The 25,843-nt window shown below is 33.7% G+C and overlaps 1 protein-coding gene across 3 annotated transcripts in view; it reads left to right on the forward strand.

Annotated features, from left to right (window-relative positions):
- Positions 1-25,843, forward strand: part of Pspc1 (paraspeckle component 1) — a 94,377-nt gene that overhangs the window by 29,662 nt on the left and 38,872 nt on the right. For all 3 annotated transcript variants that reach the window (XR_003583605.2, XR_003583606.2, XM_027941556.2), the window contains exons 5-6: positions 3,879-3,963; positions 13,038-13,143. Coding sequence is in view for 1 of the 3 variants with exons in the window: in XM_027941556.2 (XP_027797357.1) it covers positions 3,879-3,963; positions 13,038-13,143 (191 nt within the window). In the remaining 2 variants the exon portion in view is untranslated. The remainder of the gene's footprint in view (positions 1-3,878; positions 3,964-13,037; positions 13,144-25,843) is intronic.

The raw sequence follows: 25,843 nt of genomic DNA on the forward strand, positions 1-25,843 counted from the left end.
CTCCCAAATAAGTTGGGACTTCAGGTATTTACCATCTGGGGTTTTTATTTTTTATTTTTTGGTACTGAGGCTTGAACCCAGGGACTCCGGACTACTGAGCCATTCCCCAGCCCATTTTGGGGAGGTGGGGGTAGGGGTGGGGTTGTTACCCGGGATTGAACTTAGTCCTATTTTGTATTTTATATAGAGACAGGGTCTCACTGAGTTGCTTAGCGCCTCACTTTTGCTGAGGCTGGCTTTCAACTTGTGATCCTCCTGCCTTACCATCTGTTTTTGATCATCAGCATAGTTCTTGAATTTTCTTATCTTTGTTACCCTAACTTAATACAACTCTAAGCAGATAGTATAAACTCTTCACCATGTATTTTTCTGTTACTTTCTCTCTTTCCACTACTGAGCTTTTCTTTGTTGTGTTGCCTTTTTTTTTCTTTTAATATTTTTACAAAATTTTGCTTTTGTATTTATAAATTAAGTAATAAAAGTATATTTATTTCCTTTAAATGATGATTCCCAACTACCAAAGAAAGAAGGACAAGGAAATAACTATATCTGGTCATCCTTTTGATTTTCCTGTAATTTTTGTTAATCTTACCTCTTATTTTTTTGGATTTATGGCATTGACTTAATCTTCCCTCCCTCTGTCTTTTTTGTACCCTCCCTTCCTCTTTCTTGTACTGGGATGAAATCTATGTCTTATTATGCTGAACATTCTCTCTACCTCTGAGCTATACTCTCAGCCCCATCTTTAATCATAATTCTCATATGTGCTTAAATCTTAACCTTACTGTATATAGGTTCAGGCATGACTTGACTACTGTTCATTACTTATTGCTGTTTATTCTCAATTATCCTCTGTAATAAGGACATAGAAACAGTATTTCTTTTTTGGGGGTGGGTGCTGGGGATTGAACTGGGGCTCTTGACCACTGAGCCACATCCCCAGCCCTATTGTGTATTTTATTTAGAGACAGGGTCTCACTGAGTTGCTTTAGCAACTCACTGTTGCTGGGGCTGACTTTAAACTCGGGATCCTCCTGCCTCGGCCTCCCAAGCCATTGGGATTATAGGTGTGTACCACTGTGCCTGGCTGAAACAGTATTTCTTGAGCTCTTGCATGTGCTGAAATATTATCTATAATCCTTGTTATACGTGTGAAATCATTTATCTTTCCCTACCCTTTCTTTCTTAATTGGTAACATGTTTTAGAATCTTCTAGCATTTTGTGTTTCTGTAAAGGAGTCTAAAATAATCCTGAATTTGTATTATAATTGCTTTATTACATTGTTATTTCTGTTTGTAATACTGGGCAATGAACCCAGGACCTTGCACCATAATAGACAAGCATTCTGCCACTGAGCTGTGTTGTGTATTGAGTCCTTTTTTTAAAGGAAAAATTATTTTGAGAGTCCCTTTTTTATTTTTTAATTTTTAGTGGTAGATGAATAACAATACCTTTATTTTTTTTTTAATTTTTTATTGTTGGCTGTTCAAAACATTACATAGTTCTTGATATATCATATTTCACACTTTGATTCAAGTGGGTTATGAGCTCCCATTTTTACTCCATATACAGGTTGCAGAATCACATCAGTTACACATCCATTGATTTACATATTGCCATACTAGTGTCTGTTGTGTTCTGCTGCCTTTCCTATCCTCTACTATCCCCCCTCCCCTCCCCTCCCCTCCCCTCTTCTCTCTCTGCCCCCTCTACTGACATTCATTTGTCCCCCTTGTATTATTTTTCCCTTTCCCCTCACTTCCTCTTGTATGTACTTTTGTATAACTCTGAGGGTCTCCTTCCATTTCCATGCAATTTCCCTTCTCTCTCCCTTTCCCTCCCACCTCTCATCCCTGTTTAATGTTAATCTTCTTCTCCTGCTCTTCGACCCTACTCTGTTCTTAGTTACTCTCCTTATATCAAAGAAGACATTTGGCATTTGTTTTTTAGGGATTGGCTAGCTTCACTTAGCATAATCTGCTCTAATGCCATCCATTTCCCTGTAAATTCTATGATTTTGCATTTTTTAATGCAGAGTAATACTCCATTGTGTATAAATGCCACATTTTTTTTATCCATTCATCTATTGAAGGGCATCTAGGTTGGTTCCACAGTCTTGCTATTGTGAATTGTGCTGCTATGAACATCGATGTAGCAGTGTCCCTGTAGCATGCTCTTTTTAGGTCTTTAGGGAATAGACCGAGAAGGGGAATAGCTGGGTCAAATGGTGGCTCCATTCCCAGCTTTCCAAGAAATCTCCATACTGCTTTCCAAATTGGCTGCACCAATTTGCAGTCCCACCAGCAATGTACAAGTGTACCCTTTTCCCCACATCCTCGCCAGCACTTGTTGTTGTTTGACTTCATAATGGCTGCCAATCTAACTGGAGTGAGATGGTATCTTAGGGTGGTTTTGATTTGCATTTCTCTGACTGCTAGAGATGGTGAGCATTTTTTCATGTACTTGTTGATTGATTGTATGTCCTCCTCTGAGAAGTGTCTGTTTAGGTCCTTGGCCCATTTGTTGATTGGGTTGTTTGTTACAATACCTTTATTATTTATTTATGTGATGCTGAGATTCAAACCCATTGCCCCACGCATGAGAAGCAAGCACTCTACTTTTTTTTTTTTTTAATATTTTTAGTTGTCAATGGACCTTTATTTTATTTATTTATTTTTATGTGGTGCTCAGGATCGAACCCAGGGCCTTGCCCATGCTAGGCGAGTGCTCTACTGCTGAGCCACAACCCCAGCCCGAGGGTGACTACTTTCCAAGGAAGCTTGCTGGTGGGGATAGTACTGAGCTCTCTGTATACTCTTGTTTTCTCCTGCTGTACATAGGTACCTGTGAATAAAGTTGAGTTTATGAATCAGGCACAGTAGGAAATTAACAACAATAAAATAATTATACCTATATTGTAACATTTATTTAAAACTTTTGAATTGTTTATTTTTCATTTAACATTTTTGCACTGTGATTAACTGCAACTACAGAAAGCAGAATTGTAGATAATTCGACATCACTTATTTTTAGTAATTTTCCCCTAGAAAGATATTTATCATGCTAGGGCATAAATGTATAAACTTCAGTAAAATCTCAGTATCTTTGGATCTTAGTGACTTTATTTTGCCAGGAGAGGTACTGAGGATTGAACTCATGGGCACTCAACCATTGAGTCACATCCCAAGACCTATTTTGTATTTCATTTAAGAGACAGGGTCTCGCTGAATTCCTTAGCACCTCACTGTTGCTGAAGATGGCTTTGAACATGAGATCCTCTTGCCTCATCCTCCCAAGCTGCTGGGGTTGCAGGCATGTGCCACCGTGCCCAGCTCGGATGTTAGCAACTTTTAACATACAGTTTAGTAAGTGTAAAATATTAGTTTTATTTTAAAAATCATAGTAACCCTGCTAAGTATCAGGTAACTGTGCTTAACTGATAATTTGATTGTTAGAGGCTTTGAGTTAATTATACTGTTGTTAAGAGTGAGGAAATATGACCTGAGATGTTAAAGCATCTCTGTTTTGTTTTTTATTTTTTTTAGGTTCTAGGCATTGAAAGTGGTCTCGTTCACATTGTTTTTGAGCTTCCCTGCTCTGCCCCCTTCTTTCAGGATTTTTCTCCTTGTTGCACTTCTTCATAAGACATTAACATAGTGCTAATTGTGTTGAGAGAGTTCTTTGGGTTTTATGCGGTATCCTAGTTCATTATATCTGTTTGGTCTGATTCTTAAGTGCCAGACTTAATTATACAATATACAAATTTATAATATAATTGTACACGTATTTTGACACCAATAGAGAATTTTTTATTCTTGTTGACATAAAAACACAGAAAATAAACTAAAAATATTAATGTGTAGTCAATATTTTCTAGATCTGATGAGACGTCAAGAAGAACTCCGACGCTTAGAAGAACTCAGAAACCAAGAGCTGCAGAAACGAAAGCAAATACAGCTGAGGTAAAGCAACATCACTGTAACATAAACGTGAAAATATGTAATTGTGTGAGTTTTAAATAAATGTCCTACTACCCATTATAAACAAGTTATACAAGTAGGAATATGCTGAAAACAAATAAATAAGAAAATTGTTTATTTTTGACTCCATGTAGGGGATAATAATTTTCTGAAGATTTTTTTAGCTGGTTAAGGGTACTTTGATTGCATATTCTTTGGAGTTAAATAATGAGCTTAGGTAATGTTGCATATGATTTATTAGATATTATTTTCAGAGATGGATATGTTTGGATATGTTTGAATTGCCATTAGTTTTTATTTTTTTCATGTGTGACATTACTAGATGTCCCTTATGTATTTTTTGCTTCTGATAATTGTTGAAAAGATTTATGGAAGTGGACTCCATTGTAAAAAGCATTTAAAATCATAGTACATAAGTTAACCATAATGATTAACTGGGGGCTGGTGATGTAGCTCAGTTGGTAGAATGCTTGCCCCTCATGCACAAGGCCCTGGGTTCAACCCCTGGAAGGAAGGAAGGGAGGGAGGGAGGGAAGAAAGAAGGAAGGAAGGAAAGAAGGAAGGAGGAAGACTGTGGTTGATTCATAAGATATAATTTTTACATTTGACAGTTTTCCTTGTGCCTACAGTATTTTATTGTGAAGTATAATGGGATACATAATCTCTTTATAAACTATAATAAGGAAATGTCCTGAACAAGGTTATGATGGTTGAAACAAACTTAGAAATTTTGATTTTGAAAGATCTATAAAAATAGCAAGTATTTGTGGTTAGAAGTAACTTGTTCGTGGAAAGTAAAAGTAAAGAAGAAAGTGAAAAACTGAGTCTGAAGTTTTTCTAGTTTGCAGATAGGTGATATTCAGTATGTTTTGATGTATTTTTGTAGTTTTGTCTTTGTACCTGTTTACATCAATATTTGTAGTGTGTGTGTGTGTATCTGTTTTGGAACTACTATGATTTTACTTTACCCAAGTCATTTCCAGATTATAGTCCTTGAATAGCCAGCATAAGCATTCTTACCCAGAGAATTGTTAGAAATGCAAAGTCTCAAACTTAACCTCCAGAACTACTGAATTAAACTTGATTTTAGAGCCAAGCCATGCGGTTCCGGTGCAGCAGTTGCTCACATGAATGTCCTACCTCAGGGATTGTTTTTCAACTTCTCTTTTTATGTGAACATATTTAGCTGAGCACCGTGGCAGACACCTGTAATCTCAGCTCTTGGAAGCTGAGGCAGGAGGATGATGAGTTAAAAGCCAGCCTCAGCAATTTAACGAGGCCTTAAGCAACTTAGTGAGATCCTGTCCCAAAATAAAAAGGGCTGGGGATGTGGCTCAGTGGTTAAGTGCTGTTGGGTTCAATTCCCAGCACCAATAAATAAATAGATAGATTGATCGATTAATTAATTAATTAATTCAAATCTACTCTTAACAAAAAGGACACAAATACCTCCCCTAACTTAAAACCTTATCTAAATCTAGCTTCCTCTTATATTTTGACTTGACAGCTAGACTTTTTGTAATTGTACCCTACCTTTTGACTGCCTCCCCCCTCAAAAGAAAGAAAAAGAAAAAACCCTAAATAATCAAAACAAATAACATGCATGTGGAGTGGAGTGGGTTGGGGTGGCCCAGAGTAGGATACCAAAATACAAATGAACCAATTACAAATGAACAATATAATCATACTGAAGTGTGTGTGTATTTTTCATTTTAGTCTTTCAGTTTTTGTGCAGTGTACTTATTCAGAGAAAGAAAAATTACTTAAGTAATAAATTTCCAGGTGTGATGGCACATGCCTATAATCCCAGCCACTTGGGAAGCTGAGGTAGGAGGATAACAAGTTCAAGGTCAGCCCCAACAACTCTGCAACTTAGTGACACCCTGTCTCAAAATAAAAAAAAAAAAAAAAAGAAAAAAAGAAAACACTGCTTGTCAAGTTTTTGGTGAAGTATCAGAGAATATCCACAATAACCAGATGGGCTACTAAAATAAGCATATACACACACACACACACATACATACACACACACACACACACACACATACACTTACGTGATTTTCTTTATGTAAAGCAATATTTGCTACAGATTGAATATAGAAGCAGATATGACAGCCATAATAGTCCCTCAGTAATGGCAGGGAGATTCTGCTTCCCTACCACACTGCCTGGGAAGGCCACCAGGATTCTGTTTCCTAAAATAGGAAACTAGAATTCCACTTAGTTAATAATTTTTATGTATTTATATGTACATTAAACACATACTTTCTAAAACTTATAAAAACCTAAGGTTAGTCGTAATAAATTGCATGCATCTTTAAATTTTGAAAGTTTTTTTTTTTTTTTAAGTGTTAAGAAAGAACATTTATTGGGCATTTCTATCAGACACTGCCATTTGTCTAGAAGTTTGTGAAGTTCACTTGAGGTCAGATAGATGGGCAGGCAGGATGGAATGCCTGAAGGAATATATTCCTCAGACCATTGTTCTTGATATGTTTTTTTCCTAATTTTGGGCCATGGTTCTCAAATGTTTTTCACCTTATGGTGCTTTAAGGATCCCCTGAGACTGGCCCAGATTATCTTTATCATTTTTTGATCTTAGGGATTGAACCCAGCAGTATTTTGAAACAGGTTCTTGCTAAATTGCCAAGTTCCTGGCCTCAAACTTGTAATTCTTCTGCCTCAGGCTCATGAGTAGCTGGGATTACAAGTATGTGCTACTGCACCTGGTTTATGTACCTTTAGGTGAACATATATAGAGATATATGAACATAAATAGAGATAATGAGACCCTATTTTCTCCAAAAGGCTAAAATTTAAGTGAATCTGTGGTGCTGGTTTGGAGACAGATATAATAATGAATTCAGTGATGTTTAATATGAACACATGCAGAAATACAGATGTTTTTATGTGTGAATTAATATATACTTATATTTCATGACTCCATTGACCAAGAGGCCCTAGAATTAGTGGTATCCTAGTAAATATGAGTATATTTAGTATCCACATCTTTGTTTCTAAGAACTCTCATATAAGAAATGAGGGTTGATAGAAACACTGAAAACCCATGATGTGATTATAATGTTTTGTGCCAAAGAGTAAAGAAGCATTCAAAAAAGGATAGAGTATATCAGAAGAACTGGGAGCTTTATGAAGGAGTTCCTTATGCCCAGAGTAGGATGATTTTAGCAGCAAAATAAACAGTAATTGTCAGGTTTTTTCAAACATTTGATTTTAAGCCATAGAATAAAATAAATATCCATGAATCCATACTGATAAGAGCAATTGAATAAATAAATAATTAGAGGGCTAGAAAGGGCAGCTCCCCTTTAAAGTAAGATTCTAATTAATAGATGCAGGAAGAATGAAAGCAATAATGTCACTGATCAGCAAAAACTGTAGTAATAATTATTACAGAGAAGATTTATTGAAAGAAGCTAAAGTTGGTAGGCAAAAGTTTGAAAAACAGGGTTTTTGCATAATTTCAAGTTTGTATTAAGTACAAATAGAAAACAAAGTGAATAAAATCCATCAGACACCTTGAAAACTGTGTTAAAATTCCTATCGTTCATTTTAAATCAGTTGACTTCAGTCACCCCTTGATACTATTTAATGAGGATACAACATGATTTCTGTGGTTTTATTGCTAAATAGGCATATTGTCATTTCAGTTATGACAAAACATCAGGCAAACCCAAATTAAAGGGTCTTCTAAAAAATTTTTTCTTTTAGAAAGTGTCAGGTTCATGAAAGAAAGACTGAAGTGTTAAGAGACTGGAGGAGGCTAATAATAATTAAAAGCAGCTTGGGATTCTGATAAGGTCCTGGAACAGAACAACATTAGAGGGGAAAATTGAATTAGGTTTATAGTTATTAGTGGGTAATTATCATATTTTACCAATGTTTGTTCCTGATTTTTATAATTGTATCTTGGTAAGGTAAATGTATTATTTAATGGAAATTAGATGAGGTATACATAGGAGTATTGTACTATTTTTGCAAGTTTTCTGTTAAAGTACTATAGGTTTTGGATATAGTGTAGGGAACAAATGACATAAGTTATTTCACTTTTGAAATGAACTCTTTATTTTTTTATTTATTTTTTTGGTGGTGCAGGGATTAAACCCAGGGTAAGGCAAGCACTCTACCAACTGATAATAGCCCCAATTTCCCCTCCTAAGAATTTTGATTTTAAAAAATATGATAACTTGTCTTAAAATAAAAGAAAATCATCTGGCTAAAACTGCTACTGAGTAAGATAGCTTTAATTGTTAAACCAAATAACCTGGACTCTGCCTTTATATTTTTACCTTAGTTGGAATAGAAAAACCTTGCTTAGAAAAGTATGTTTTCAGAGAAACTAAAGAATTTCTTTGGAGTTAGAAAGGTTTTTAGTTTCTTTTTCAATGCTATAATAAATTACGTAAATTTTCATGAGCCACTTAATTCTTCAGAGGCTGGGTTCTACCTGTGACTTGTCTACTTACTAGTGTTTTTTTTTTTTTTAAGGGGTTACTATAGATTTAACCAGGGGCAAATTATCACTGAGCTACATCCTCAACCTTTTTATTTTTTATTTTGAGACAGGGTCTGAGTACATTGAGTAAGGACCTCAGCAAGGTCTTAAATTTGTGATCCTCCTGTCTCAGCCTCCTGAGTCACTGGTATTATAGTCACGTGTCACTGTACCTGGCTGTGTAGTAGTTTTCATCATTTACTTTTTGCTTCGTTTCTTTTCTTCTCAACACTTTCCTGCCTATCCATTTATTTCCTAAATCTTTCAATATATTATCATTATTTTTTTCACAGTTTTGGGGATTAAAGCCAGGGGCACTCTACCACTGAACACTTTTTTTCCCCCAACGCTTTTTTTTTTTTTCATTTCAAGACAGGGTTAAATAGCAGAGATTGGACTCAAATTTTTAATCTTCCTACCTCAACTTTCTGAATCTCTGGGATTACAGGTGTACACCATTATGCCCAGCCAGCACATTATTTTAAAGTCCTTATGATGTGTTGGGTCAGCTTTTCTTTCCTATAACCCAAATACCTGACAACAAATTAGAGGAGGAAAGAATCTTTTATTTTGGTTTACTGTTTCAGAGGATTCAGTCCATGATCAGTTAGCTGCATGATTAGTAAGGCAGAACATCATGATGTCAATACTTGACAGAGGGAAGCAAAGAGGGAGAAAGACAGGAAGGAGCTGGGGACATGTACACCTTTGCAGGACATGCCCCTATAACCCACTTACTCCAGGTAGGTTCTACCTCCCATTAGTTCATTCGGCTATCAATTCATTCATCAAATGAGTTAATTCACTGGTAAGGTCAGAGCACCCATGATCTGATCATTGACCGAAAGCTCTATTTTTGAATTGCTGCATTGGGGACCTTGCTTTTCAATATATGACCTTTTGAGACATTACAGATTCAAATCATAATAGAGAGATAATGGGTCCATAGAATGTACTGTAAGCTTAGGCGGGCTGGGGTTGTAGCTCAGTGGTAGAGTGCTCACTTAGCATTCAAGAGGCACTGGGTTCAATCCTCAGCACCACATAAATGTAAAATAAAGATATTGTGTCCACCTAAAACTAAAAAAATAAATATTTAAAATAAATAAATTTTAAAAAATAACAGAAGGCATCTGAGCACAGTGGCACATTCCTATAATCCCAGCAAATTGGGAGACTGAGGCAGGAGGATTGTGAGTTCAAGGCCAGACTCAGCAACTTAGACCCTGTTACAAACCAACCATCCAAAAAGGACTAGGAGTGTGTAGCTTAGTGATAAACACCCTTGGCTCTAGTCCCCAGTATCAAACAGACAGACAAAAGTCTCCCCCAAACAGAAAGCAGCAAGTCAGATTCGTTCAGTAAGCATTATGGCTTAGTGCCTAGATCCTCTGTTTTTAGAATCCTGTAAAAATATTTGAGATCTGAAGATTGTTAGAGGATTTCGATTTAAAACAAATTATAAAATTAAAATTGTATTAATTTTCAATTAAGTATGATGTAAAGGATGATATATTTGTCATACCTCTTTTTCTTTTTTTTTTTTTGGTCCCATTTATGAATATAACATAGGGAATGCTCCTTTACCTGAAGAGATAACTTAGAGCATCTTGCAGAATAAGAAAAATAGAAAGCAAACATGGACAACAGGAATATTTATGCCACTTGTAAATTTAGGTTGTGGAATCATTGGTGTGGTATATCACAAGGATATTGCTCTTAATCAGATTGTTCCCATGTCATGTTAACTTTTTCATATCTTGTTCTTTATGCATACAAATTAGGAATACTGGGTTTTGTTTTGTGGGACTAAGAATTGAACGTAGGACCTCGCACATACCAGGGAAGTGCTCTACTGCTGTGCTATAGCAGAATCCTTTTAATAAATTTTTTTTTAATTTTAATATTTATTTATTTATTTTAGTTTTCGGTGGACACAACATCGTTGTTGGTATGTGGTGCTTGAGGATCGAACCCAGGCCGCACGCATGCCAGGCGAGCGCGCTACCGCTTGAGCCACATCCCCAGCCCTAAATTTTTATTTTGGGACAGGGTTTTTCTAAGTTGCTCAGGCTGATCTTGAATTTGTGATCTTCTGCCTCAACCTCCTAAGTAGCTGGTATTACAGGTGTGCACCACTGGCAGGAACACTGTTTTTTACTTGCCTTTTTTTTGACAATAAATATTCTTTCATTATCAGTAAATGCATACCTACCCTTTTGTAACAGCTATGTTCCTTCGGATTAGTGAACCTTGATTTTTTTTTTTCCTATATACTGATTAATGTGTCTTTATCCTTTGCTTTTATGAATAATGCCTCAGTGTATAATGGTGTACATATTTATCCTTGCACATTTGTGCACATATTTGTTTAGTTTACTGGAAATTGGTTTGCACATTTTTAAATTATATGTTAGAAGTTGACCGCCAGCAGGATCATATTATGTCTGCAAAGCTTTAAAACCAAAAATAGTTTTTAAAATGTATCATTTAGTGGCAGAATCTGATGTGAATATGTTGGATGGAGAAGCTTGACTTGAAATTATGTTGTTATCTTGTCAATCTTTATGTTTTCCAAAGATCATGCATGTTCACCTTACTGCAAAAATACTGATGTGGTTGGTTATGAGGTGCCAGTCTGAACCTCATTGGAAATTTAGTATTAGTATATTGATCTTTTTTAAAAACCAGAAAAAGTCTATTTAAAAACACATTTGTCTTAAATAAGGTAATTTTTAGCTAGGGGTGATGATGTATAACTGTAATCCAAGCAACTCAGGAGGCTGAGGCAGGAAGATCACAAATTTGAGGCCTGCAAAATTTGAAAAAAGCACAAGGAGAGCTGGGGATATAGCTAAGTGATAGAGTGCCTCTGGATTCAAATCTCAATACCACAGTGATAATGGTGGTGATGATAAGAAGTTTTTACTTGTTCCTGTGTACATATTCAGTAGTATGTGAATTTGAAAGTATTTTGTTAACAATAAAATTTATGAACTGATTAATGCATTTACTAAAGATATTTTTTAAAGCGTGTGATAGTTTTATTTTGGAGAGTTAGGCAACATTTTAAAAATAGCATAGATTTTGGTTGAAATCCATGTAGGAACATTGTCTCTTCTTGTGAGCCTAAAACCTTACTCTTGAGTAACTTAACAGATTTTCTTCTGGCAGTGGAAGAAGTCACATATTTCAGTTAGTGGTTTTGTGTTTGTGGGGAATGTTGTGCAACATTCAAAATGCAGTGTTTTGAAGCTTAATTCTGAATATTGAAAGGTGTTTATTCAAGTTAACCTTTGATTTCTGCTGATGGGACATGAGTTTAATATAGCCTTCACTATTTCAATTACTATTTTTTTTGTGTGTGTTTGTGTGTGTGCACATGCGTATGCATTTAGGACATATATAATTTGGAATTTGCATTAATTGAATATTAAATATTACGAGTCTGTTCCTTAAATATTAATGTAGGTTTTCTGACTTGATCATATAATAATTTAATTACCGATTTAATAGTAATCCTACACATACATATGTTGATTTTTGCTTGAAGTTTTACTTGCTCTAGAACAGGAGTCAGCAGATTTTTATTTTCTGGCAAAGGATAGGATAATAAATATTTTAGTCTTTGTAGGTCATATGACCTCTGTTTTAACTCTTTAACTATGCTAGCTAAAGCAAATGATTGTCCTATATAACTTAATTTACCAAAAAAAAAAAAAAGTGTGGGCTGCTACTGTTCAGAAGTTCCTCGGTGGGTTAACAAAAGTAGAGCAAAGAGAGGTCAATAAAACTTTTCTTTCTGCACACAATAGAATTTTTGTCTAGGCAGTGCATCCTTTGAGGTGGCTAATTTTTGTAGGTTTTGGATATATTGAAGACCTCTGCCATGTCATTGATAAATTTTAGACACCCCTCCCCTCTGTCTTTTTCTGGTACTTGGGGGTTGAGCCCAGGGGTGCTTTATGGCTGAAGTATATCTCCAGTTCTTTTTATTTTGAGATAATCTCTCGCTAATGTGTTGAGCCTGGCATGGAACTCCACTACCATTCCTGGGTCTTTGGATTCTAGATTTCTTTCTTCCCCCTCTCCCTCCCCCCTCCTTCCCCTCCCTTCCCCCCTCCTTCCCCTCCCTTCCCCCCTCCCCCTCCTGTTGTACTCCTCCTTTTGTAGTTGTAGATGGACAGAATGCCTTTATTTTAGTTGCTTGTTTTTATGTGTTGCTAAGGATTGAACCCAGTGCCTCATATATGCTAAGGCAAGCACAATGGCACTGAGCTATATAACCACTGAGGTTATGTGTCATTGCCTTGGGGTTTTTTGTGTATGTTTCTTTACTTTATTTCAGTTATTTCTTTGGCTGAGTTTTTAGACTTGGAACAAAATAGAAGAAGGAAGTTTAAATCTAGGCACTACAGTCGATCATTAGTCACAAATTTGACATATTATAATTTGTATAAATTATTTTTTATATGAAATAAAGTACCTGGTTGTGGCTTACATGTCGTAGTGCTGAAATTTTTGTTTGAAATAATTTCAGACATGAAGAGGAACATCGTCGGCGTGAGGAAGAAATGATCCGACATAGAGAACAAGAGGAATTGAGGCGACAGCAGGAAGGCTTTAAACCAAACTATATGGAAAATGTAAGTAAAATATAGTTAACCAAAAATATTTTATATTATCAGGTGGGTGACATGTATTTGGAATTTTTTTAGATTTTTATTTATACAATAGTATATTTTCTAATCTCTTTGAAATTGCCATGCTTAACCTCTTACAGATAATAAAATTAGTTACTGAATGTAATATGTTTTATGAAATGGATTGTCCTTTTTTTTTACTTTCTATTTTAACTGCCCTTCTAAAAAATATAAGCTGTTAAATTAGAAATCCTAACTATATGCATCATCTCCTGGCTGATTTTTACCTTATACTGATACTAGCAAGTCTTTATTCTGGAACATTTTAGATACATAAAAATGGAGACTAGTATATACCCATCATTCCAGATATAACAGTTACAAACACATGGTTGTATACATATTTTCTTTCCCAAACTATTTTGTTTGAAATATCTAACTTCATATAGTTTCACATGTATTTTTAGTACATATCTCTAAAATATGTGTATTTTTCTTTTAAATACCTGTATCATATCTTAAAAATGGCTAGTTTTTGTTAAATAATTAAAGCTGAGGTTTACATAGGTCTTATAAATGATTTTTTTTTTACAATTGATGTTTTGAATTGTCTGATTTTCTCTCTCATTTTTTTCTTTTTTTTTAAAGCCTCATTATGCATAGTATCTCGCATGCTGAGTTTTTCTGATTACATCAGTGCAGTGATTTAGCACATTCCTGTGTTCCTGAATTTTCTGCAAACTGAGATATTCAAAAACTTAATCTGATTCAGGTTTTGGTTTTGGAGGGCAAAATGGTGAAGCAAACAAGACTATGTCAGATATGTTAAAATCTACAAGTTCTTAATGATAATGTGTGAAGAGTTACTACATTTTTCATCTTGAAAGAATGCCAACATAACCCATTATTCTGAAGAATATCTCTTATTTTTTTTTTTCTTCTCTGATGTTGGGAGCTATGATACTTCAAAAATAAGCTTAGACTTCTTTAGTAAGTTTCTGAGGCTAAAAGTATTAACAGTTCAAATTATTGACTCTTTTTCCTGACCTTTCTGTCCTTATTCTTCTGAAAATTTTTAGCTTTTTTTTTTTTTTTAACTAGAATACATAGAAAAGTAAATCTTAAGTTGTATAATAACAAAGAATATTTATCTTACTATCAGGTAAATACCCTTGAATGAAAATTATGTGGCCTTTAAATAATCAGAAAAGGTTTTCATTCTTTTTGTGTTATACTAAAGGTTTAATTTAATCGAGTTTTAAATTCTATTACTGAATCAATTGAGTAATTAAAAAAAAATTCTGAGTTTTTATTGAGTAATTTCTACCATTATTTTGTAATTCTTTTTTCCTCCTTATATAATTAGTAGACATTTTAAACTGTCATCTTGGGTTTTTTAGTTGATATATTTGCACATAAATCTGTTAAATTTGTCAATTTGAGGATAATTTAAATTATTGAAGAAAATGGGATGTTTAAGTTTTCTAGGCCCATATTTGAAAAATAGCAATTACTGGTATTATCTTTAAATATAATCACATGTAAACCATATGTGATGAATTTCTTAAGGAATCTTTCATTGAGAAATAGAAAATTCTCCTGTTCTTTTTATTTATCTGAATATTTACTAAAGAATTTTCTTATAGTAAACTGATACTAATGTCTGGCATGACTTTCATATTTTTGGAGTGAATGTATAGCTATTTGTATGTCATATGCATAAATAATCAAGTTAGGGGACTAGAAGGAAATAATTAAATATATTGCTAATTTTACTTTTTTAAAAAAGCTATTGGAAATATTACTACATTTTAAAATTGAATTACTACAGGTTCTTAGTTTTAATATTTTAAGCTGGGTGTAGTGGCTCATGCCTGTAATCCCAGCAATTTAGCAAGATCCTGTCTCAAAATAAAAATAAGAAGAACTGGGGATGTAGCTCCTGTGGGTTCAATCCCCACTTCCAGGGGCTGGGGCCAAGTGTGTTGTATTTGAAATTCATTTTAATGTTGTATAAAGTATAAAATATTACAGACATCCAAAGAAGTTTGAAAATAGATTTTAGATATTAAACATACTCTGATGGGCTTATTGACATTTCTAAATAGATCACATATTGTTTCATGAGATTATATTCTTAGAAAAGGATTAAAAGATAATACATTCATTTATATGATATATTTCAGGGAGTTGAAGAAGCACATGTTGCATATTTTGAAGCGTCATAATCAAAATTAATTTGACTAGAGCAGAATTCATCAAACTATAGTCTTTTACCATGTCCATTTTAATAGTACTTCATCACAGAGATAAGAATAGTATTAATCTTTTCATAAAAAGAAGAAAACTGGGCTTGTAACTGTAGGCTGAGTTACTCAAGTTAACTCCATTGGCTGAGGGAAAAGAATTGCTTGAGCCCAGGTTTTGATGCCAGTGTGGGCAACATAAGAAGATTCCAGCTCAAAAAAGAATGTTACACGACTTTTGATCCACAATATTTTAAAATATTTGTTCTTTGCCTCTTTATAGAAAAAGTATATTGAATCTTATGGTGAAATGTTTGTGATTTCTTAGAATTAGTATTTATGTTAGGTTATAAAGTTACCGAACTCTCACTTTTCTGAAGAGCTAATATATATCAAATAGTATATAAAAGCCGGCTGTGGTGGTGCACACCTGTAATCCCAGCAGCTCATGAGGCTGAGACAGGAAGATCAAGAGTTCAGAGCCAGCCTCAGCAATGGTGAGGCGCTAAGCAATTCAGTGAGATCCTGTTTCTAAATAAAATAAACAATAGGGCTGGGGATGTGGCTCAGTGGCAAAGTGCCCCTGAGTTCAATCCCAGGTACCAGAATGAATGAATGAATGAATGAATGAATAAATAAATAAATAAATAGTACATAAGTAAGCTGATAATTTGTGTGACAAAGGAATTAAATGTTTAGGGGAAATATCATCTTTTCTTTTTAAAAGCACTTTTGAGATTAAAAATCGTATGAACAGACACAAGGCTTTCATAATTTTGTTATTAGTTTTATTTAGTTCCTAGCTTCATAATACTTCTTGCTAATGTAAAACTAATCAAGCACTAAAAATTAACAAATGCTCTTTACCTCTCTTGACTGCATTTGGAAAACATTTTGTTAATAAGAACATATTAAGGCAGTTTTCTGAGATATTCGTCCTTTACTTTATAAAATGTCATTGGAAAAATTGTTAAACTGTTTTAATTCTTCTTATTATTTTTTTTGTTGTTGTTGTTCTGTTTTAAAGCTTTGAAATTAGGCCCTCTTATGTACTTTCTCTTTTTTCACTGTTCAATTTAAAGGGAGGAGTCAAATGGTAAGTGTTCAGCTTGCCTAGTAATGAAAGTAGAATTTTCTTGGTTAGTTTTCATATGTCACCTTTTATTTCTTTATCATATTCCCATTAGATATATTCCAACATAATTAAGAGCATGGAGCTATGAAGTATTAAAAAATTGATTTACACTTTATATCCTAAATACTAATGTTTTTTAATGTAGCGAGGGATGAAGAAAAACACATCTGGTCATATTTATTTTTCTTTGTCAGCCTTCAACTTGATGATAACTTTTATGACATACATGGAAATATATTTTTAAGAATATGTTGTCTATTTTTCTTTAGAGAAAAATCAAACTGATAATTGCTATTGTAATAAATGAAACATGATATTTTCGCTCTTGTAGAATAACATACTTTTGACTACTTTAAGAATGTATTTTTATCCTGTATCTCATTTATTTTTAGGTTTATCTTGTACTATAGCATGGAGTGTATTTGACCATTTTTTAGGTAGTTTTTATGATCATTTCTAGCTAGTATTTACTAAGTTGCAGTTTTCTGCTGTCCCAATTTTATAGCTTTTGGAAACATAACAATTTAGAAATAATGAAAATTTTATGAGGTTGGCTTTTTTATGATTGTCTTGTAATTGTTTTCATGTTAGGTTGCTTCATTTGCTGTAGATGAAGTAGTTTAAACACTTAAATACTGCAGTCTTTTCTTGTGGAAAGAATTTCTACTAGAGGAAATGGTAGATTTTAGTTTAAATATCTTGTTATTGCAGTTTCTTGTAGTAAATATTGCTTTTGGGGGATATGTTAGTGTCCTAATAAATATCCAGATGTCAGTATTTTTCTAGCTATCATAATTGTATCATGTGGTGATACAAAATTTTGGTAATGTTTAGATTGAATGCTAGTAGTTATTATTTTTTTTAAGTCGCATTAAAAAAATGCTAGTAGTTAATTTTAAAACCTGAAAAGTTTCTATTTCTGGTTTGGTAAATACTTTTTGCTTTTCAGTGAAGAAAAGAATGGCATTTAAGATCTGTTTAAATACCCTGCAATAAATTAAGTCTTGGTACTGTAATGTGTGTGGTCTCAGATGTGCACATAATAAACTTGGAAGTAAAGGTATATTATATGCCAAGGCAGCAGTTTGATTCCAGTTGGGTTCCTTTGACAGCGTATTCCTTGTTGCAACCTAGGGCCTGTGAAATACAGATCAGAAACATTAAGAAAATATATCTAGGGGCCTCTTATGTAGCTTAGTGATAGAGTACTTGATTATTAGTATCCACAAGGCTGTAGGTTACATTCCCAGCACCAAGGAAAGGGAAAAAGAATTATATCCAGAGGCTGCTGGTTTTATGTCTCTTCCAAGGACAGTATTTTTCAAACACTTGGGAACTTTTTAAAAATGTGTATCCCATTGTGGAATGGTGGCACAGGCCTATAATTTCTGTGACTTGGTAGGCTGAAGCCAGGAGCATCACAAATTTGAGGTGATACCTTATATCAAATAAAAAGGGCTGAGATGTAGCTCCATGGTAGAGCACCCCTGGGTTTAATTCCCAATCTGGAGAAGGGGGGAAAAATAAGTGGAGCCCTAGATCTTATACCTAATCATAATTTTTTTTGTGTGATTAGATTCTGAAGTATCTTGAGTATCAGTTGCTTTTTTTTTTTTTTTTTTTTAAATTTAGTAGTTCTTAAACTTGAACTCAAGGCCCACTACATATTTTGATTCAGTAGTTCTGTGTTGGAGACATGGGCTTAGCATTTTAAAAAGTTCTATACCTTGCTCATTGTCTCTATTAGGGAAAGTTGAAATATCACAGATTGTATATTAAAATGAGAATGATGGTAGTAGATTTGGGTGGGGGGGCTTCTTGAAATGTGAATGGAGAGTGTACTTGTTGTAATACAGGGGAGGATTTATTCATATTGAGTACAGTTTAAATAGTGCAACATTCTGTCTGAATAATGCCATGTTGATTTAGGCGTGGCAACCTTGAATTGGGCTTTCAGATTACATATGTAGAGGATATTGTCTCAAATGACAGGTTAAGTTTTTAATTGTTTCATCCATACAGGGGTCAGTAGAGTAGGACAGGGTCAATCTACATGCTATCTATTTTTGAAAATAAAGTTTTATTGGAACATCATATTATTTTTTGTTGATTAATTTCTGCTTTGCTTTACAGCCTGAGTTGAATAGTTGTGACAGAGCTTTATGAGGCTGGATTAAGACTATGTGGCCTGCAAAGCCTGAAATATTTACTATCTGGCCTTTAACAAACAATGTTTGCTGACTCTGATCTAGAGCCAATATGAGAATTGGGTGGAATCTATCAAAAGGGACTCATGTTAACCAAACTCATAGTTTGAGAATTTTAATGCAAAGTAATTAATTTGTATGTTCTTTTCCAGTGTTTTTAGAAGGCTCACTGAGCAGACAACTCATATCCTAAATTCAAGATTCCTGAGGAAGGAATCCAAATTAGTGTTCCTGAGGTTCACTGGTAGTTTTGGTTATGAGTCAGAGCAAAAGTTATGGAAGAACTGGTAAAGTTTCACTGTTCCAGACTGATACTTGGGAGTTTCCAAATCTTTGTAGTTTTAATATAAACCATTATTCTTTAAAATGTACCAACCACCTTTTGGTGAGTAGTGTCAAATTTGGCCTGTTATTTAACCGGCCACTTCGTTTTGTTAGCTTCTCCTGCTTCCTGTATAGGCATTGTTTCTCTTATTCATTCCTTGATTTAATTATAGCCTCACTTCTGGTGAGGCATATACAAAATTCAAAGCAACGATCCCTATTGTTTGTTACTAATGAATAGGTACAAATTCATTTTCTGAAATGGCTTATGAATTTTTGAGAGAAGTGGCAGTTTTGTCATCTCCGCCTGACCATCTCTCTTTTTCTGAAAGCTATTTAGCTCTAATAAGTAATTTGCTGGTGTACAAGGATGGGGGGACGGGGAGATACCTAAAGTATTCAAACAAAGGACATACTTTAAAAGGGATTTTTATGGTCTCATAAGCTTGGAGGAATAAAGAATTATATGCTGTAGAGTTGTTAGATTTAGATATAGCCTGCTGGGCGATTGTTGTCTGTTGCTAATATATGAACATGTTGGTGAAAAATGGATAATAACATAAATAATTTATAGTGGTCTCACATATAGTGTTCTAGTTGTGACCAGTTATTCACTGAAATAATTATTAGTATAAAGTGAGGACTTTTCTAAATACTTCGGATAGCACATAATTTGAACTTAGAGTTTAAATTTGAAATATTTAAAATTCTAGAAAATGATCTTTAGGATTTTGGTGATTTGGGATATTTTGATTGAAGGTATCAGTGTTAACTAAGTGTTGAATTCTTGGACCACTTCTGTAAAATGATTTATTTAATATTCTTGACAAATCACCGGTATTCTGGTTTTGTTTTTGATATTGGGGACTGAACCCAAGGCTTTATTTGGACAAGCACTGTACCACCAACCTACATTCCTCGCACTTTTTAAATTTTTATTTTGAGTCAGGGTGTCACTAAGTTGCTCAGGTTGACTTTGAACTTGTGATCCTCTTGACAGCCTCCCAAGTTGCTGGAATTACAGGTGTGTGCCACCAGACCTGGCTAAAATTACTTTTTAATAGCAGGCATAAAATGGGCTTCTTTGGGTGAACCAGGATGTATGTTTATCCCAATCATATTTTATGATTTTTCTTTCTATATTTTCTTAATCATTCATGTTTAAAACAAATACAGATGGAAATAATTACTGATTCTCTTATCCTCCATACATTCTTTTATCAGAGGTCACTTCATTTTATTGGATTATTTTTATGTCATTTTTAGTTGACTTTAGCTTTTTTTTTCCTTTAGACTCTATTTGAGAGAGGTTCATAATCGAGAAAATTTTCCATGTCTTTTTTTTTTCTTTCTGGAGAACCTCCATATAGACTCAGTTAATATTATTACCTCTGACTTATTACGCCTGCTATGAACTTTCTCTCTCTCTCTTTTTTTTAATCTTTATTTTTATTTGTTTATTTTTGAACCCAGGGCCTAATGCCTGTGAGGCAAGTGTTCTACCACTGAGCTACACCCCCAGCCCTGAACATTTTCATTTTAGTGTAATTTTTTAAAAGTGATGATCAAGTTGGAGTCTTAATTATTATTAATTTTTTACTTTGTGGTACACTAATTGTGCTGAGTGTATTTGAGGTCAGGAATTAATGTATTTGTCATTTTTTTTTTTTAGATGTATGTCGAGAGAATTACTTGCTTCATATCTTGTTTTTCAAATGAAGTGAAGCTCAACCGTGGTTTCCAATTGGGATGGAGGGAGGTTCCAGGGATTGAACTCAGGGGCACTGAGTTCAGTCAGCGGGCACTGACCCTAGCGGGCACTGAACCACATCCCCAGCACTTTTTTGTATTTTATTTAGAGACAAGGTCTCACTGAGTTGCTTAGCACCTCCCTTTTGCGAAGGCTGGCTTTGAGCTCTCTATCCTTCTATCTCAGCCTTCTGCGCCATTGGGGTTACAGGCATGTGCCACTGTGCCTGGCTCAGTATTCTTTATGGGCCACCACACCTTGGTATTTATTGAATGCTAGTCTCAGATGCTAAACATTCGATATTTTGGAAAACAAAGGTGTTGTTGAGGTACAACTATTGATGCATTTTTATAGATTTCATAACAATCACATAGAGAAGAGTAGTTTTTAACAACAGTCAAATAACCAACAATTTTTTTGTGCTTGGTTTTCAGCACACGTAACTTTTCAATATGCAGATCCCACTTGAATATCCCTTCAGAGTGTTAGGCTTACAGGAAGACTTGGAGGTTTCCATTCAGAAAGAAAAGTTTGTTCATTGTTTGCTGTGTTCAAAACATAGTGCTGAGCACCATAGAGAATACAGAAGATGTTAGAAGATTTTAGTTGCAGACTGCTTAACACAGAGAATGTTAAGAAATAAAGCTAAAATATTCTGAGAGTTTAAAGAAACCTGGGAGTGTTAAGTGTTATTGAAATATTTATGAAAATTTCTTTGGGTGTTTTCTGTTTGTTTTTTTAAACCTAGAGTATTGCTTTATTATTCTGCGATGTGGTAGGTATACCTCATGTAATGGTAAGTTCTAATAATTTTTAGTTCTGAATGGTAAAATCTTACTTTTAGCTAATGTTCTCCCCACCACACCCCTTACCTTTAAAAAAAAAAAAAATTTGAGGAGAGTCAAGATTGGCAACTAGAGGTGTTTAGCTAAATGTGTTTTTTAAATGCCTAATATATGTGATATAACTAATTAAAAATTTTAAAATTATTCAGTTGAATTAATAAAAATATTCTAAGAAGGCATAAATTTACTTTCATTTTGTGACAGCCTATTTAGAGCCACCTTATAGGAGTTTTTTTTTTTTTTTTTTTACAAGGTAACTATATTTTTAAATATTTTTAGGTCAATCAGTACCTTCTATACTTCTAAACTAATCAGTATCTTCTATACTTAAATATTGAACTCTTCTATACTTAAATATTGAAGCTTGGTAATATCATCTGAAATGTTAGAATTTTATGCTAAATTAAACTTGACAAATGGGAATGTTAATATCTATGTTTAAAACCACCAGTGGTAAGGCATAGGAACTGGATTTTTAAGCATGCTCCACTGATGGAATGCATTAAAGATATACTGTTAATAATTATAATTACAAACTTTGGAGGACTTTTTAAATACCTGGGGCTAGAAATATTGCTCAGTTGGTAGAGCCCTTGCCTAGCATCTGTGAGGCCTAATGTTTCAATACCCAGCAACCCCTCTAATATCTGAAAAAAATATATGGGTAAGTTTGCTCTTTTGGTCTTATGATGTCTTCTATATTGTGCTCCATGTTTTAAATCCTGGATTTTCTGGTTGTAAACTTAACCATATTTTAATTTTCTCTTTTTTTGTGTGATGCTGAACCCCCTGGACTTTGCACATAGCTAGGAAAGTACTGTGCCACTGAGCTGTATAACCCCAGGCCTTAATCATATTTTTTATAAGATAATTTCTTCATCTGGCATATTATACGTTTTCTAAATTCTGATTTTAAACAATTGATATAATTGTTATTGTAGTTTCTCCTACAATTACAAATTTTAAATAACTTGGATTTTTTTTGATGCTATTTAAGTATTTAAAAAATTATTGTATTTCAAATTATTTGCTTGTGTTGGGTACTTAGAAAACATATATCTTATGTAAACATGAAAGCTTCTGGTAAATTTTAAGATAATTTACTAATGCCTAATATCACAAACAGAAAAGGATAATCTCCTCCATGAAAATGTGTACTTAATTCCTTATCCATTGGACCTTGTATTCCTTATTTTCTTTTGCTGCTGCTTTCTTCTTTTGATGGGATCAATTTGGAATCGCTTCTTGTACAGTTTTTATTTGTTCTTTTGTTTCATCTATATATACTGTGACCTTGCTAGTTGTGATAGTTTAACTTTGGTAAGAAAGAAAATACACTAGAAAAGAGATTATGGATTAAAGAAATGCAAACTAGTCACTAGTGACTTTATGTGAGATTTGGTAAGATTCTCTTAATATTAGTATTGGATTATAGCTGAGATTGCTGGTCATTTAAGGAGTTTGGGGTAAAAAAAAATGAATTATTACCAAATCAATGCTAGGTTTTGAAATCAAGCACTTCTTCAGAGAGAGTTTGTGAAGACAATTGAAAATGTTTTGGGGTATATACATTGAAAATAAAATTCTCAGGTGAATGTTCGTTTAAAGATTCAATTTGTAAATTATATATTTCCTTTTGTTTCTTGATGTGTACTCCATTATGCATTATTGCATTTTGTTCAATATCAGTTAGAAAAGTATTCTATGTATTAAAAAGTAGCCATTAATTTTGCCTACATACTCTTGAATTTGACAGTAACATGAGAATAATTCCTTTACTCATTAATTGAATCAGCCTTTAAAAATACGTTATTGAATGAATTTTGTTGAAAGAGGTACCAAAAATATCTCAAGTTAGTAGGCATAGTACATTATCCTACTTCTGTTATTGCCTCTCTTTTTGGTTGGATATTTAACGAGGAACAAATATTTTTGTTTCATGACTATCCCTTATAGTCTTAAGATTTTTTTTTCTTCCTTTTGTGTATATGTGTCCTGGGAATTGAACCTAAGACCTTAAGCATGCTAAACACATGCTCAACCACTGACCTGTGTTCTTAGCTCCATGTTTCTTTTTTTGTTAAGCAGACTTTTAATTTTTTTTAGAGCAGTGTTAGATTCATAACAAAATTGAACGGAAGGTACAGAGTTTTTCCATCTACTTCTGTCCCATTTATGTATGGACTCCCTCTTATAAAAATCTGGCACCATCAGGGTATGATGGTGTATGCCTATAATCCCAGCTTCTCAGGAGGCAGATGCAGGAGAATCACAAGTTTAATGTAAACCTCAGCAACTTAGCATGGCTGTGTCTCAAATAAAAAAGGTCTGGGATGTGGCTCAGTGGTAGATTGCCCCTGGGTTCAGTCCATAGTACATGCATACCTACAGACAAACACACACACACACACACACACACACACACACACACACACACTCCAATACATAAAAAAATTCTTAAAAAATTTAAATATCCTATACCACAGCTGTACATTTATTATAATTGTTAAAATTGATGAACATACATTGATACGTCATTATCAACCAAATTCCATAGTTCATTAGAATTCAATCCTCATGTGCATTCAGAGGGTTTTGACAAATGTACAGTGATTTTTATGTACCATTGTAGTGTCATACAGAGGTATTTATTCATCCTTCCCTACCAACACCTGGTAATCACTGTCCCTTTGTCTTTTTCCATAGTTGTGCCCTTTCTGAAGTGTCAGTTATTAGAGCCATACGGTGTGAAGTTTCTTTCATGTCTTTTCATGGTTTGATAGCTCATTTCTTTTTAGCACTCAGTATTCCACAGTTTATCTATTCATCTACTAAAGCACATCTTGATTACTTCCAAATTTTAGCAGTTACAAATACAGCTGCTTTAAACATGTGCAGATTTTAAATGGACAGAAGTTTTCAGTTCCTTGAAGTGAAAAGCAAGGAGTGTGATTGCTGGATCATATGGTAAGAATATGTTTAGCTTCATTAGAAACTGCCAAACTGTGTTCCAAAATGGCTGTATCATTTTGCATTCCCACCAGCAATTAATGATATTCCAATTGCTACATATCCTTTTCAGTATTTGGTGTTGTGTTTTGGATTTTGGCCATTGGAAAGTTTTGTAGAGCTATCTCATGTTAATTCACAATTCTCTGAAGATATGTGATATAGTTTCATTTTAACAGTCATAAAATTAAGGAACATTTTCTTCAATATTCATGGATGAAGATATTTTGGATTGAATGTATTCAAATTGGGGGAATCTTAAGTTATATAAATTAAAAGATTATCTTAGTTTCATAAACTATTTTTCCTTTTCCTATCTAGCAGTGAGCTATATAATATTTGGATTTTTAAAAAATTACCTGAATTAAAAGTGTTAAATTTTCCAAAATTTCTCTAATGGTTAGGTTCTAAAGTTTATATGCTACTATTTGAATTTTATCCATGGGAAACATGTCTCCTATTCCTTTTTAGTTTGAGTATTTACTTTTATCTTAAAAAGATAAATTTGTGATGCACAGTCTTCAATATCTTAACACCTTTTTCATGAATGAATAACTTCTTGGCAAAGATTTTAAAAAATTTTTTCATAGTATTACATGTAATAGATTTTTGTTCCATTCTTTGTTGTGATTGTTAGTGTTTCTGAATGCTAACAGTTTGTATTTAATATTTCTCAAGAAAATTTGATTAGTTACCTTTATTCATTTATATACATTTCCTCAGGGAAGAAATAAAATAATGCCATTTGCTAACTCTTAATATTTTAAATGCTAAATGTAATAGATTTTCCTAGGACATTTACTTCTATTAATACTTAATGATAAAAAAGTTGAATCTTATTGCTTGCCAGAATTTGCTTTTCTTTTCTCTAGGATTATATATTTTAAAGTGGATTTAAATATTCTGTGTCATCATTTTTAGCATTTTCTTTTTTGAAATGTGGAACTTAAATAGTATATGGGGATCTCTAGACAATCTTTAGAAGTTTCCTGAGAGGTAAGCATGAGAGAGGTCTTTATGAATATTTTGTTCATTAATACTTCATTCACTCAAAGAAGAATAAAGATTGACACATTGGATGAAACTGACCGTAAAGTAAAGTGTTGATACATTTTAAGGCAATTTCTTAGTTTAGTGTATCATAATATTTAGGTATTCATCTGACCCTTTAGTTTTAATTTACCCGA

The sequence above is a fragment of the Marmota flaviventris genome, chromosome 4, assembly GCF_047511675.1.
Source record: "Marmota flaviventris isolate mMarFla1 chromosome 4, mMarFla1.hap1, whole genome shotgun sequence".
NCBI classification, from domain to species: domain Eukaryota; kingdom Metazoa; phylum Chordata; class Mammalia; order Rodentia; family Sciuridae; genus Marmota; species Marmota flaviventris.